Source organism: Ochotona princeps, chromosome 3, assembly GCF_030435755.1.
Source record: "Ochotona princeps isolate mOchPri1 chromosome 3, mOchPri1.hap1, whole genome shotgun sequence".
Lineage (NCBI taxonomy): Eukaryota > Metazoa > Chordata > Mammalia > Lagomorpha > Ochotonidae > Ochotona > Ochotona princeps.
In genome coordinates, this window is record NC_080834.1 from 100,257,999 (window position 1) to 100,274,117 (window position 16,119).

General features: G+C 38.4%; 1 protein-coding gene across 3 annotated transcripts in view; it reads left to right on the plus strand.

The window, feature by feature from the left end:
* The window catches only part of KLHL24 (kelch like family member 24), a 40,659-nt gene extending 27,414 nt beyond the window's left edge, over positions 1 to 13,245 (plus strand). For all 3 annotated transcript variants that reach the window (XM_058662148.1, XM_058662150.1, XM_058662149.1), the window contains 3 exons: positions 4,826 to 5,014; positions 8,235 to 8,423; positions 12,311 to 13,245. In XM_058662148.1, the coding sequence (XP_058518131.1) occupies positions 4,826 to 5,014; positions 8,235 to 8,423; positions 12,311 to 12,511 (579 nt within the window). In that variant the 3' untranslated portion in view covers positions 12,512 to 13,245. The remainder of the gene's footprint in view (positions 1 to 4,825; positions 5,015 to 8,234; positions 8,424 to 12,310) is intronic.
* Positions 13,246 to 16,119: the final 2,874 nt, after the last annotated feature.

Genomic DNA, 16,119 nt, shown 5'->3' on the forward strand with positions numbered 1-16,119 from the left:
ACATTTCCAAAATAAATACCACAGCTGAATCCTTCGCTGTACTCTCCCTCTGGATATTTTGGATTCAAATTGTATTTCCTTCCGTTTCTAACCTCAGAAGACAAACTAAAGATATAAACAATGTGACACTGTACTTTTAAATGGATGTTTTGTTCTCTCGATTTGGAATTCATGGCAGTGCAGCACATTTCTCTGCCCTTGCCCCCGCTGCAATCCAAATGCCCAAACAGAATTAGAAAGCAAAAACAGGCAAATGTCTAATCCAAACTAATTTTTTTTCTTTTTATTGACTTTCTCAGTCTTGAGAGATGTATTTATCTAAATCAATGTCATTTTACCTTTTTGTTGTCTGTACATGTAGTTTGTACAAGCAGGGACAAAACCAACTGAAAACAAATATTAACAAGTTTGACAACTTTTTTAAGGTTTGTTTCTTTTTATTTGAAAGATAAATTTTACAGAGATAGAAGAGGTAGAGAATGGGAGAGCGATCTTCCATCCACTGGTTCATTGCCCAAATGACCGCAGTGGCCAGAGCTAAGCTGGTCTGCAGCTGGAACCAGGGGCTTCTTGCGAATCTCCCACATGGGTGCAAGGGCCCAAAGACTCAAGCCATCCTCCGCTGCTTTCCCAGGCTATAAGCAGAGAGTTGGATCAGAATCGGAGCAGCTAGGACACAAACCAAGACCCATATGGGATGCTGGTCCCACTGGCAGATCAGCATGCTACGCCACTACACCAACCCCAGTAGCATGTTTTGAAATGTGTTATTGACATCAGCTAATAAATATAAAAAATATGTATTTACATTCTGAATCATATACTGTCTTTAGGAACCTAAAAATCATCTGGAGCACTGTTTTTAAGTTTTCTAGAATTAGATTTTGAACTTTACAAGTTAAAGCTATCATGAAGCCCTCGTCCCTGGGGAGCCTCAGTGAAAGCCTCTCACTGTTTGCACACGGAGCTCTGACTGGCTCCCTGGCATCCCTCCTCAAAGACCCTGCCTGAGAACATTTCGGAAACACCAGTGAAAACACAGGAAGCCTCTAGCTGTAACGGAGGTCCCGGCCTGCTCCCTCTCCCACTTGGTCTCCCAGGAGTCCTGCTCCCTATCGCCCAGAAATTTCTGAAAACCTTTATATTGTAACAAATAGCCTTTCAATGGCTTTAAAGACTGTTAGGGCCAGCACCAGGACATAGCAGGATAAATTTGTGGTGCCAACATGCCTTATGGGCACCAGTTCAATTCCTGGCTGTTCCACTTCCAATCCAGCTCCCTGCTTGGGACCTAGGAAAGTGGTGGAGGATGGCCCAAGTGCTTGTGCCCCTACATCTGTGTGGGAAACCTGGAAGAAACTTCTGGCTTCCAATCCAGTTCTGGTCACTGCAGCTATTTGAGGAATGAACCAACTAATAGAAGATTCTCTTTGTAACTCTTTCAAATAAAAATAAATGAATTTTTTTTTTTTTTTTTAAAAAAAGCTGTTAAATCTTAAGGACCTTGTTCTGGTGTCTGTCCTTGTTGACAAGGCCAGTGAAATAATGAGGATCTAGAGATAGACAGAAAACACAGGAAATAAATTATTAGTAAAATCTTTGCTGAAACATTTAGTTTGTCAGTACCAACAGTATTATATATAGGTTGGTAGCCATACTGCAGGAATGACAGAATTTAGTAAAAAAAACTGAGTAAATCATCAAAGAATTTGGAAGAAATGAGGACTAGCTTTTAAAAAAAAAGGAGAGGGAAGGAGAGGATTGGTTCCCTATGCATATAAATCTACATTTTGGGGGAAAAGAAAACCTTAAAACATAAATACATACATATATAAATACATACATAAATAAATGAAACCACCGTTTAGATTATACATACAAAGACAAATGGAATGATTGAGGTCACAAAACCTATATATATATTGGTGAACTCAAATTTATTTGATTACTATTTTATACAATGACTTACAGGTATCCATAACTTGGAAGTGCTAAATCAGGAAATTAAAAATGTCATTCCTATTTTACATACCGAGTAGTTAATTTATGTAAACCATTATTAAGTGTCGCAATATAGGTTGCATAGAAACCTACAAAATCATTTAAATTTATAAAAACTTTCTATTAAGAAAACCCAAGATGGTTTATAATATGGGATTGTAGAATGAGAGATAATTGTGGAAACTATTTAATATAATTCTTGTCATGTTACCAAGTGATTCCTGAAGCAGTTCCATTGTTGATAAAGCCAAAGCAACAGCTCAGATGTTCTTAGATGTTTTTAAGTTAAGTGTAGGGTATGTATTAAAATTTAATGTTCAAATTATGTTATGGGTAACTATTATTATTGACATTTTTTAAAAGATCAATTTATTTTCATTGGGAAGGCAGATTTACAGAAAGAAGGAGAGACAGAGAAAAAGATCTTCCATCCCTGAGTGACCACAACAGCCGGAACTGAGTGGATGTGGAGCCAGGAGCTTCATCCAGGTCTCCCGTATGCCCAAGGCTTTGGGCCACCCTCCACTGCTTTCCCAGGCCACAAGCAGGGCACTGGATCAGAAGTGGAATAGCCAGGACATGAACCAGTACCCTTGTGGAATCCCAGCACTTCTAGAGATTAGCCAACTGAGCCATTGTGCTGGACCCTATTAACATTTTTAAAAGATTTATTGCCGGAATGCAGTGTGACAAGTGTCTTTTATCTCCTTGGTTCACTGCAACCACCAAGGATGGGCTACACTTAAGTTAGGAAACAGGAATTCCATCTGAGTCTGCCCCATGGGTTGCAGGAACCATTATCTGCTGCTTCCCAGCCATATTAGCAGAAAGCTGGATGGGAAGCAATGTAGTTACCAAGTGAACTCCCTCCACCACAGTGCCAAAACACTACATTTTAAAATAATGATACCCTGAGAAGATAAACTTGTCGTAAGTTACCTGGCAAAGTTAGATATAAGTCCAGTTGACATGACTTCAGAGTCTGCCTTTAATTGTTGCATTGTGTGACAGATTCCATACCGTTTATTATTGCATAGCCTTAAGTTATTTAATTTCTGTAAACTGCATGGTGTAGGGGACACAAAGCCACCAACAGATCATTTTATAACACATAAGAAATACATGTTACAGGGCCCGGCGCAATAGCGTAGCAGTTAAAGTCCTAGCCTTAAACATGCTGGGGTCCCATATGGGTGCCAGTTCTAATCCCAGCAGCCCCGCTTCCCATCCAGCTCCCTGCCTGTGGCCTGGGAAAGCAGTTGAGGACAGCCCAAAGCTTTGGGACCCTGCACCTGCGTGGGAGACCCAGAAGAAGCTCCTGGCTTCTGGCTTCGGATTGGTTCAGCTCCAACTGTTGCGGCCGCTTGGGAAGTGAACCATCGGACAGAAGATCTTCCTCTCTGTCTCTCCTCCTCTGACTTTCCAATAAAAATAAATAAATCTTTTTTAAAAAATGGAAATGCATGTTACAAATGGCGTCATGTCATACAAGTTAAGTGTTCATTTGGGACATTGCATGTTGGAGGGCGAGTTTGACTCTGGCTAACTCCCTGCTAAAATGTCTAGAAAGCAGTTTCAGTGATGGCTCAAGAACTTAGACCCCTGCTACCCAATGTAGGAGACACGCATGGTTTTCTAGCTTCTGGCTTTGGCCTGTCCCAGCTGCAGCTGTTGCAGCCATTTGGAAGTGAACAAGGTATCTCTCTCTCTCCCTCTTCTTTCAATCATGCTGCTTTTCAAATGAATAAATAAATCTCAGGGTAGAGGAGTCGGGGCAGAAAGAGAAGAAATATGGTAACTACAGTGGAAAATTGGAGGAATACAGGAAGATAAATTTTGGACAAATTTGAGTGACACACCAAAGATATTTGTCCTTGACCCTCACATTCATGTTGACCTACTATTAGAAATTGCTGACAATATTTTATAAAATTAGTGTCATTTTGAGAACACAAGTGTTAGCAGCATGAAGTAACATGCACCCCAAAGTAGTGTAGGGGTGATGGGAAACAGAAGGAGCAGACAGAAGAGATGCTGGAAGAAGGTTCAGACGAATCTCTTGTGATATGGTGGTAGAGAGGTAATGACTGTCCATTAAAAGAAATGTGGACATTAAGTTGAGTGCTTCATTAAAGGTTTCTTGTATTCCCCATGATGCTTAATGGTTTATTCTTCATGTAAGTCATTTAATAAACAATCTTATTGATTGGTTCATTTGTCATACTAATTTACCCTATCTTCCTCATATTCGTGATAAGAAAATGTACATGAAAACTCTGAAACATATTGAGTTCATATGTGTCAGGTGCATTTCTAGGCATTCTAATGGATAAAAAATAGGCCCTGTCTTAAAATATGTCACAACCTAGTAATGTTTACTTAATGTTTTAGTTTCCTGGTTTAATACTCTATTAAAATCTTTCACTATCCATGAGCATGAACAATTAAGCTTAATCATTCAGCTTTAAACAGAGCAATCTTTCCCCCAAGAGGGACAATGAAAATTCGTTCTTGGGGTATGAAAAATGTTCACTCTTTCATGTATAATCCATAGACATGTACATAATAAGAAAAACAGATAGATAATATATGTAGCATTTAAGTTTCATGAAGGATTGCTATTAGCCAAAATTGTCTTTAAAAGGCTCCATAGTGGTAAAGATAAAAGGGTGATTTTTAAAATACCCAGAAACTCTCAACTAAATATGTTGCAATTGTTGTCTGTAATTACCAAGGGCTTTAAGAGAGATCTCTTAATTCTTCAACCAATTAGTTCAAAATTCAAACTTTGATAATTAAGATTTTCCATATATTTTACATATAGGTGTATGTTGTTGGAGGCTATGATGGGCAAAATAGATTGAGCAGCGTAGAATGTTACGATTCCTTTTCAAATCGATGGACGGAAGTTGCTCCCCTAAAAGAAGCAGTGAGTTCTCCTGCAGTGACTAGCTGTGTAGGAAAATTATTTGTAATTGGTGGAGGACCAGATGATAATACTTGTTCTGATAAGGTAAGCTGTGCTGTCTTTTTTTTTCATAAAATATTTTATATTTTTATTACATACATACTTATTCCTGAACAATATGAGAAATTATTTCAAACTTAAATCAGTGCTATCATAAAATCAGCATTTTTGGATGAGCTTTTTTTTTTTTAATTTTATTTTGACAATCTTGACATAATTAGGGTAAAAAGGTTCAAGCTGTACAGGAAGATGGGCAAGACAATTAGTTCCGTATTGTTTCCTTAATAAACCTGATGTAAAAGCTGATTTTAAAGGAGAAGCTCTGTCCAGACTACCACCCACCCCAGGTCCCAGATGTGTGGCACGCTCCGAGGGTCTTGCCCAAGTGGTTCCGATAATTCAACAGTTCTGCATTGCTGCCCCTCTCGTCACTCCAAGCACATTGCAGTTGCTGGAGAGTCCCCTGGTCGACACAGTCCATCATAGCGTCTCCGTTTGCCCAGTTTTTCCATTACCAACATATAGCTGAGGTGGCTGGTTGACTTGTTCCGTCTTGTCGTTTGATGGATAGCGTTCCGAGTCTGAAAGTTTGATTGGGGGGATCCCCAATGGAACTTTGAGGAATTCCCAGACCAGGTTCTTGTATGTGCTGGCAAGTGTAGGGCCCACCATAATCCATCACCCCAATCAGCTGGTGGTTGCAGTCGCTGGGTTGGTGCTGCTTCCATCCCTGTCCTTCTCTGGAACCAATGGGTGTTTGCGGTCCAGCCTGGTTCTGCCCAGCACATATTCAGCCCTCACACAAACCAGTGGGAGTTGCAGCCTAGCTGGAGCGACCCACAATAACCCCAACCAGGCCCGCCCCCTACCCTGGTTTGCCTGTTTGTGTGGCATACTAATCCAGTCTGACCCACCGTCCCTTCTGCTCTCATAGATGTCAATGGGTTTTTAGCCTTGTTACATCTAACCAGCCCAACTATCCAGCCTTCACAGAAGTTGTTGGGTGTCTGTCTAGCCACCCCAGCCCCTGTCCTAATTTTCGTGCCCTCCCACGGGGAGTGGTAACCCAAGAGGTAGGAGCCCACTATTTCCCTCTCAGGCCATTCCCACTCCCAGATTATGCACTCTCCAGGTGGTTCTGTGGTTTAACTTGACTGAGCTAGCCCCCAGTGCCCAGCCTCTGCTGCGGCCAAGCCCCAACAACCCTCACCCACTCTATTTGTGGAATGCACCAATAGGAATAATCAGCCCAGCCTGGTTTTTCCCTGATCTGCATGGGCGCACCAGTGCAGTAGCCCTGGCCAGTCTGGTCTAGCACCATCCCGGTTCCCACTTTCCAGTGGGAGTTGCCTTTCAGCAAGGGAACCACCCCCTTACTCCCCTGCCTGTTCTACCCCCTCCCTTCCTCGTTGTCGCATGTGCTGGCTGGGTGCTGCGGTCACATCTGCTCAGGCAACCTCACCTTGGCATTCCATGTTGTGGACTGCTTATTGTCGCAACCGAACCTGGCTCAACCCACGCTCCGTTCCGGTGCTCGGATTCGCCAGTGGATGACGTGAACTGATTCAGCCTGGTCTGCCCCCGACCCTTGCCAAATGCAAGCCTGTGGGATATTTTCCATGGTCTCCCAACTGTTTGCCTCCATGCTTCCTGCACTCACCCACAGGGTCTGTGTCCTGCCAGAGGAGCTACCCGGGCTCCTCCAAGTACCAGATTTTGCGCACACCAGCGGGTCCACGAGCCAACACCACTCAGCACACCTCCCGTCCCCGCAGGAACAGTGGCCTTTCTGAGCTGGTCTTCAACCCATTCTGGTTCTTGCTGTAGGGTGTTTCAGCCCAGCCATGGCTTGTCCATACCCACATATATCTCATATATGGCTCAGTTGGGGTTGAGACCCAGCCCAGTCCGTCCCACATCTACCCTGGTCCTCCAGAACACCAGAAGGTGTTGGGGTCTGGCCAGGCCGGGTGTGTCTTGTCCCAGTCCACAGTTGTGCCAGGGGAGACCACTACTGTTTCCTGACCAGTGTGCAGCCCCATTCCAGCTCGTGCGCCCCTTGGTGGCAACCTCCACACAGCTAGGGTGGCCCTTAGTTCCCCTAACAGGTCTGTTCTGAACCATACATTGCACATGTGCCAGTGGTAAGCTGTGCTGTCTTAAAGCTATTACCAAAGACATATACAAGAAGGGAAATGTACAAGGTTTATCAGATAGATAGGTGGATTTGCTTAGTGTGAGGGGTCTTTTAAAATTGTTCTAGTACATTATACTGTGAGGGGGCGGCAAATTCAGTTTTAGATTGCTGAAGTGGGACCCTAATACTTCTAATAATTTTCTGCAACAATTGTAATGCAATATTTTTGAAATGAGACTAATCCCAGCGTCAAAATTCTATATGATGGAAGAGTCTTTTACTGCTATCACCTGCAGAGTTACTCATTCAAAACACAGCTGGGAAGTGCATTAGCATAGAGTAAGACAGAGTAACTAATTACACTGCTTCCAACTGGGTCATTTTCTGCATACTTTTATAGTATTTTTAGAACAAAGAGAAGGAAAGAAAGCTTCTTTAGTGTAAATAGAGGGAGAGGGTGGCTCCAAGTTGTTGCTGTTCATTGAACTGGAACAAAAGAACGGTGCCATCCTGCAATCTCAGGAAATGTCAGGTTTAATCTGGCAAAAGGTATTTAATACCTACTTGGTTAGCACTGTTAACTTGTCAAATCAATTATTTTGATTTCCAAATTACATTTTAATGCATTTTCAAATGTTATTTAATTAAGTTCATTAAGTAAGAATTGATGGTAATTCAGAGACTACTGAGTTGAAATTTATTGCATTCTTCTGAAGAAAGGAAGGACTTCTTGAAAGTAGAAAAAAACTAAACTCAGATTTGGGGCATAGTTATCCTACATAACACATTTTTTTTTAATGTAGGCAGTTAGTGAAAATTGTTTTTAAAAACCTGATGGCCTGGGCTCGGCAGTGTGGCCTAGTGGCTAAGGTCCTCGCCTTGATCCCATATGGCTGCTGGTTCTAATCCCGGCAGTTCCACTTCCTCTCTATCTCTCCTCCTCTCAGTATATCTGACTTTGTAATAAAAATAAAATAAATCTTTAAAAAAAAAAACCTGATGGCCATTCATTCTAGAAAAAGAATCTTCCTTCTTAATTCTCTGATGTAATGAGATTGCTTTAATCATGTTTATATGTACTGGTAGACTTCTTAGAAATTTTAATTAAACATTGCTTTATATTATTAGGTTCAATCTTATGATCCAGAAACCAATTCTTGGCTACTTCGTGCAGCTATCCCAATTGCCAAGAGATGTATAACAGCTGTATCCTTGAACAACCTGATATATGTTGCTGGTGGACTGACCAAGGCAATATACTGTTATGATCCAGTTGAAGATTACTGGATGCATGTACAGAACACATTCAGTCGGCAGGTAATTACAGTCCAAAAGAAAAGTAAACCTAAGAGGGAACAAGTATAATATAACTATTAATATACTTAAATTTTACTTACAAAATCTCTCATGGATAGATGAGTTATTTTGTAATTTATAAAGGCTCACATAAAACATATTGCACACCTGTTTTGAACTCCTTCCAGTGTTTTATTGAAATAACTTCACTTTACCATTCCAATGTCAAGCATCTATTGCATTTGTCCTTGATTTCTATTTGCTTTTTTTTTTTTTGCCCTCCCTTAGCCTGTGTAGAGTCCTGAACCTTTCTTATCTCTGTGATCTTTCATATTTCATTTGCCAAAAGTATTTCTCTGGTTGGGGGCGAGGCTAGGTAATTTGCTGTTTTTACTATTTAAAAGAACAGTTGTGTTCAGGTCTGTTTTATCCACCAAACTGAGTGATGGCTGTGATAACTGAGAATTGGACTCTACTCATACCACTGTAGAGATGGGCTCACAAAGACCACAACTCATAAGCTCCTTTGGCTCATTCAGTTTCTTATTTTTTTTTACTCAATCCTTAAATATGGATGTGGGTTGGACAGCTTTTCCTGACCTCTCAATTTTATACTTTATCCTGAGTGATCATACCTACTTCTCAAAACTGATGACTTCAAGTCTTCATCTCCATCATAGCCTCTTTCCACCTTCCCAAGCTCAGATTTCCAACTGGCTGAGAATTCCATAAATGTTCCAAGACTGTAGACTAGAACCCAACTTCCCAAAACTTCAAACCTACTTTTCTTGGGTTCCAAACAACTTAGAAACTTAATTTCCTCACTGTCTCTTAAATTGAGTTAATCAGTTTACCAGCCCTATGTCCTTAGAATTTGTTTTTCCCATTACTGTTCTTGTTCTTATTGTTCTTTTTTTATTGCTGTTGTACTTATGTTCAAAGTTCTTATTATTTCCTATCTGAACAAAAATAATGTTCTATTAAGTCTTCGTTTGTTTAATGTCTTGTTTCTCAGCCCAGTCTTTCCACTGGGCTACTTTTTACTTTTACTAGTTGCTTTTTAACAACTCTAAATCATCTGACTTTTGCTTGCCCTTTCATCTTTAATTGTATTATCTATCTATAGTGCATATTATATGAACAGATAATGCATATTCTTGTCTTGATTCATGCAGTCTTTTTAGCCTGTAATTCTTGTTTTTACTTTCCCTTAGAATTCTACTCCTCTTTCAGGGACTATTTAATTAATGGTTATAACAAATTATTAAATTTTTATGTCTCTGATCTGTTAGAGCACTTATATACTTCTGTTAGGCAACTTGTACATTCCCTTAGGTATAAAGGTTTATTTCCTTTGCTGGAATTCAGTCTTCTTAATGTATCTTTCATTTATTTGTGCTCAGTAAATACTAAATAACTAAAAACTGAGGGAGCCAGCACTGTGGTGTAGCATACTAGGCTCCTAGCTGCAGTTCCAGTATCCCATGTGGGTACCAGTTCATGATCCGGCTGTTCCATTTCCTGTTCAGCTGCTTGCTCTGGACTGGGAAGGGAGCAGAGGATGGCCCAAGTCCTTGGCCTGCATCCACATGGGAGTCCCATAACAGGTTCCTGGCTTCAGGCAAAAAGCCAAGTATTTGGACCATCAGCTTACTGCCTCCACCTGTACTAGACTAGCAGAAAACTAGATTGGAGGTAAAGATGGACCCTGTCTCAGGTACTCTGATCTACGATGCAGGCATCCCAAACAGTGCTTTTAACCTGCTGCCCCTCCGTGCCTGCATTTTGATTTTTCATAATTTCTAAAAGCAACAACTTACTCTAAATATTTTTTGCCTTTTAATCTCTATCATGAATATTAGTTTTTCAGATGTTTGAATTCTGTTTTTAACCCAGTGATAAAAACCTTTTTTTCCTTCTTTAGTGGACCAAGTATTTAAAATGTCATTAAAGCTTAGAATAATTAAATGAAATCTGATAATGCTTGTGTGCAAAAAATGTCATTAAAGCTTAAAATAATTAAGTGAAATCTGATAATACTTGTGCGCTATTGACATCTTAACCTTTAAGGTATGGAAATACTGATTAAGAAAATAGTCTTAACATTAGGTTTATGTTTCATTTCAATCTTTAAAAACAGCGCTGAAACTTCATTTACTTAGAAACTATTTTTCTCACTGGCTACCTTTGTTCCTGAGTAAATAGTCAATTTCTCATATAGGATAAATACATCAAGAGTAAATATTTTTCACAGTATGATTTAAATTATTGTAGTCAGTAGAAGTGATTTTCCAATATGAATAATTATTTTCAAGATTGCTTGAGTTTTTGACAAACACTTGTTTTTATTTGAAAAGCAGAGTTAAACAAGGAAAGACAGAGAGATCTTCAATCCACTGGTTCATTCCTTATCTGGTCACAGTTGCCAGAGCTGGACCTATCCAAAGCCAGAAGCCAGGCATGCCTTCTGCATCTCCATGCAGGTTGAGGGGCCCAGGCACTTGGGTCATCCTCCACTGCTTTTCCAGGAACATTAACAAGGAGCTGGATTGGAAGTGGAGCCTACAGGACTTGAGCTGGTACCTGTATGGGATGCTGGCACCACAGACAGTGGCTTAACTGGCTGTGCCACAATGCCAGCCCCTAATTTCTTCTTTTGTGAGACCTGGAAAATGCTCCTGGCACCTAGTTTCTGGCTTCTGATCAGCTTAGCTCTGACTGTTGGAGCCATTTAGGGAGTGAACCAGTGGAAGGCAGATCCTTCTCTGTAATCTGCCTTCCAATAAAAATAAATATTTTTAAGAAAGAAAAGAGTTTGGGCCCGGCGGCATGGCCTAGCGGCTAAAGTCCTCGCCTTGAACACACCGGGATCCCATATGGGCACCGGTTCTAATCCTGGAAGCTCCACTTCCCATCCAGCTCCCTGCTTGTGGCCTGGGAAAGCAGTTGAGGACAGCCCAATGCATTGGGACACTGCACCTGTGTGGGAGACCCAGAGGAGGTTCCAGGTTCCCAGCTTCGGATCAGCGCGCACCGGCTGTTGCAGCTCACTTGGGGAGTGAATCATCGGATGGAAGATCTTCCTCTCTGTCTCTCCTCCTCTCTGTATATCTGACTTTGTAATAAAATAAATAAATCTTTAAGAAAAAAAAAGAAAAGAAGTTTAAGAAAAAAGAAAAGAAGAGAGTAAAATTTATATATAGCAAATCAGTCAAGTAAAAATGTTCATTGAACTTGTTGGTAAAAGTTACTTAGTTTTTGTTTATGTGGAACCAGGCTAGTAAGATACAGTAATTTTCTAAATTAAAGTGAAGTGTAAGTATAAGAATATGTGGGTGCAGCATAATTCATTAAGAATTTTTTTATATATTAATTCTGCTGTTGATAGAAAAGAACAAAATTCAGCTGAGAATCCCATTTTGTGTGAAGTTAACTATAAAATGTCACTTGGGACAATTCTCTGTACTAGCCAAAGCAGTAGTAATAGTACTGTGTTAATTTGGTTTTTAACTCTCATTCATTCATTTATTGATCTTGTGAATAATCTCTTGTAATGAGTAATTTTCCTACTTTCTAGTCAGATAGTTACTACTTTCTATAACAAAGAACTGGCCAAAGAACCATAAGACTGGCCAAACTCTTAACAATGTTTTTGCTTAGTGTTAAATTAAAAACCTCCCATCAATCCACCATGATCAATATACCTTCCCCCATCTTGATCCCGGTTACTAATATAATTTGTTTTAACATTGAGCTTCATCCATGAAAAATTATCCAGGTGTTACATTGTGTTAGGTTATGTCTTTTTTTTTTTTACTGTATTAAAAATGTGTTATTTTACTTTTCAGTTTCTTACTAAATCACTTATCTTCAATGATTAATTTTTTTTTATGTATTTGGTTGAACAGGAAAACTGTGGTATGTCTGTGTGTAATGGTAAAATATATATCCTGGGTGGAAGACGAGAAAATGGAGAAGCCACAGACACCATTCTCTGTTATGATCCTGCCACAAGTATCATCACAGGAGTGGCTGCAATGCCCAGGCCAGTGTCCTATCACGGCTGTGTGACTATTCATAGATACAATGAGAAATGCTTTAAGCTCTAAGATCATGAGACCTCCTCCCACAAGAAGCCACACTGATCCAAGACGAGAGGTCTTAAAAGCTCCCAATGGAAACTTGACAGATCTCTCTTGTGCCACATGCAAAAAAAAAAAAAAAAAAAAATAGTAAAAATAACCATCATGGTGCCTTTCTGCCCAACATGTCAACCTTTAAAACTGTAATAGTCATTTGTGTAATAACAGCAAAAACAAAACAAATGTGTAAAGGTTAATGGTGATTGTTGCTTGGCGTTTGAGAGCGATCCCTTTGTATTTTAAGCTTCTGTAAGAAGCCTGCGTGGGCTAGAATGTGATGTCTGCATGCCATATAGGAATTTGTGAATGGCCTCATCATTGACAGTATGTTTATCTGCAAAACTGTATATTCCTTATTTTGTAATTTATATAGAGAAGATTGCATGACTTAGGCTTCCTAAAGTTGAATCCCCTAATGCTTAGAATACATTCTAAGGGGGAAAATGAGTTATAAAAATCATTGTCGGTGATGCCATTTATCCAGATTGATTAATTTTGTTGGAATTTTTTCTACAATAAATATTTTGTAATTATTGTTAATGGCAACAATTTGAGTATCATACTGAATTATTGTGACTTCATTCTTAGAATTGCTGTCATACACACAGATTAAGCATATTTTGGAGAAAGGGGAGGGGTGTTCACAGGATTAAAATTGCAGATTAATTGCCAAGAAAAAAATAAAATAACCATTAAAGGCTCTTTGACTCTTAAAATCTTTCTCCATTATCTGTAACCATTCTGAGGAGGCCTCTTCCCTTGCATCTATCCAAGGAAGGAGTTAAAAACAGTTTGCAATATTGGGAAAAGCAGGGATAGGTTTCTCAATCCAACCCAGAACAGTGTGACATCAGTAGTATGGTGCTCTGGGTAAGAACCTCCTCCTTGACTATGCTACTTGCTCATGAAGAACTAAAAATCCTGAGCTCCTACCGTCAAGGTGCCTTCAATAGGATAAAGCAGGGACCACTTGTCTCAGTGGGTCCATTTTTCTTTTTTAAACTAGCTATCTGAAAAAACTAGCAAAAGCAATTTTGGTTTTTTAAGTACTTCAATTGGTACTCATTGTATAAAATACAAATTAACATTTTTAAGCTTCCATACAACAAGCTGCTTTTGTAGATTTCTCAAGTTGAGTTTTAAAAGTTTACCAGCTTTCAGGGAAGAATGGAAATTTTTTTCTAAAGCAAATAAATGGATATAGTAGTACCACAATAATCATTGTGATTCTGGGGTGAACAAATACAATTTACAACATTTTAGGAATGTTCCACCAGCTTTCTGTATTTTGACTTCCCAATCATTGTTTTCTGTCACAACATAATTTGATCCTCCTTGATGATGAAATGTGTGATTATAGTGTCCCTGTATTTCTGCTGAAACCGAAATGGTAATCAGAAACCTAAAGTTGGTAAACTGCTTTTCCCCTCATCTTAGAATGATACAGAAATCTCAAACACATTTGAAACTTTAATGCTATAATCTTAGCTGGAGTCTAACTCTAAAGAAAACTTTAAAAAAAGATATTTCTAGTGAATTTTTTATCTCAAATTATAAATTTGAAAATGACATATCGCTTTCTGTAATAAGTATCAGAGCAATTGAGAAAATAATTTTCTATCATTTTAGTTGAAATACAATTGTAGATATAATTGGTATACCTGTACTGTAGTTTTACAATAAACATCTACTTCTCCATTGTACTTCTGTAGATAATGGAATTTGTTTAAAAACTCTTGAAGTAAGTGAGAATGTGTGAAACAAGATGTTTTGTAAATGCTGAGGATTATATAAATGATAGTTGTTCTTTTCATGTGTATTTGTAATATCATACCCATCATAAACACAGAAACTTCACATAAAAAAAGACTCACAATTACTTTGTATCTGGTATTTTTGTCTATTGTAAATATATTAACTGTTTACTTGCATTTTATGTATTTATCTTTAGTAGCCATGTGTTGATTGTTATAAATTTAAATGAAACTCTAAAAAATCAAAATTCGTTTAAACATAGACCTCTTAGCAATGTTAATTTTTTTCTACATAAAATTAAGTATTTGCAGTTTTTAATGAACTTAGCTTGAATCTTAGAAAATTTAACTATTTTTAAAGTCACCCAACTGAAATTTTAATTTCTTTTCATTGTTTCTCTCCCTTTCTTTTTTTTTTTTTTTTTTTTTTTTAGCTACTTTTGATAAACAGTGGTGTTAACATGAATATAAATAAGTGAATTTTAGGATATAGTTGGTGTATCAGAAAAAAATAACCCAGTTAGTATCAGATTATATTCATTCTGTCATCACATAATTGACAGATCTTTTGATAGGTGACATTCAATGAGCCTTTGGATTATTAAGTACGTATGCACATCTGTATATATGAAGATAGAGGGTATAGTCGTGTACACACACATATATATATAAACACCAACAATTTTAGCAGTTTGTGCTGATCAGGAAAAAATCACAAAGTAAAAGTTAGCTTACCTTATTAAATGGAATTCCAGAACATTTTGTGATGGGGACATTTCTCAGGTGCTTTTCCACCCTTTGAAAGGATATGGCCAGAGGCCCTCAATGGCCTCTCAACTATGTAAACAATATTGAAAATAAAATTTAAAATGTAAGAATAAGAAGGAGAAAAGGCATGGTGAGTATTCATAATGACTGGTATGGTTAGAATCTGTATAAACACACCCAGTGTTGCAAGATAGGAAACTAAATTGAAGGTAGAGATAAATTTGTTAAATTCTGCTGTGATACCTCAAAAAGGAAATGCAAGATTTGGCTTTGTGGATCAAAAGAAAAGTGCTGTTAGTGTTTGCTGGTTTTCCCCCTCTTTTCATGAACTTTGATCCTCTTTTAGGATTTCCTCTGTAAATGAGCTACAAGGGGGTTCAGTTTTTACAACAGAAGTGCTTCCCCTTTCCTAATATTCTGCTGACTTTACAAGACAGGTTAGAAATGGTAGCTTATTGGATCTTCAGTAAACTTTTTCCTGGATGACTGAAATAAAGGTGTTTACTCCATTTAAATCAGGTGTTAAGACACTGTAAATACTCAGGGAGAGTATTAACTTGTGACTTTGGCCTATTGGAGGTGTTTAAAGTGCCATAACTTAAGTTTCAGTTCATGATTCTAGAGTAAATTTGTGTAAAGGGGCTTCATACATGGCAGTGGTTGAATATTGATTTTTTCTATACTTAAAAGGATGAAAATGTTTTGTGGACTGATACGTTTTCCCTTAATGAATATGAATTAATATATCACTACTGCCAAATTTCCTTTTTGAAACTCAGGAAAAACAGGTTCAATTATACTGCTTCTGTCAATATGCAAACAAGTGTGTGTGATTTTTTTTTTCCCTGTTAATCTGGATATGGCAGGGTTTTTATTTTTTTTAATTGTTGTGAAAATCCATACGTTGAAAGAAAGGGGTTGAATTGTTTGTGTGTGCCTTCTATTTCTTGAGACTTCTATATGGGAAAAATGACAACTGTCCCAAACTGTATTTTAAAGAGGGAAGAATGCTGTTTATGTACTGATAACTAAAAAGACAATGTTTCTGTTTTT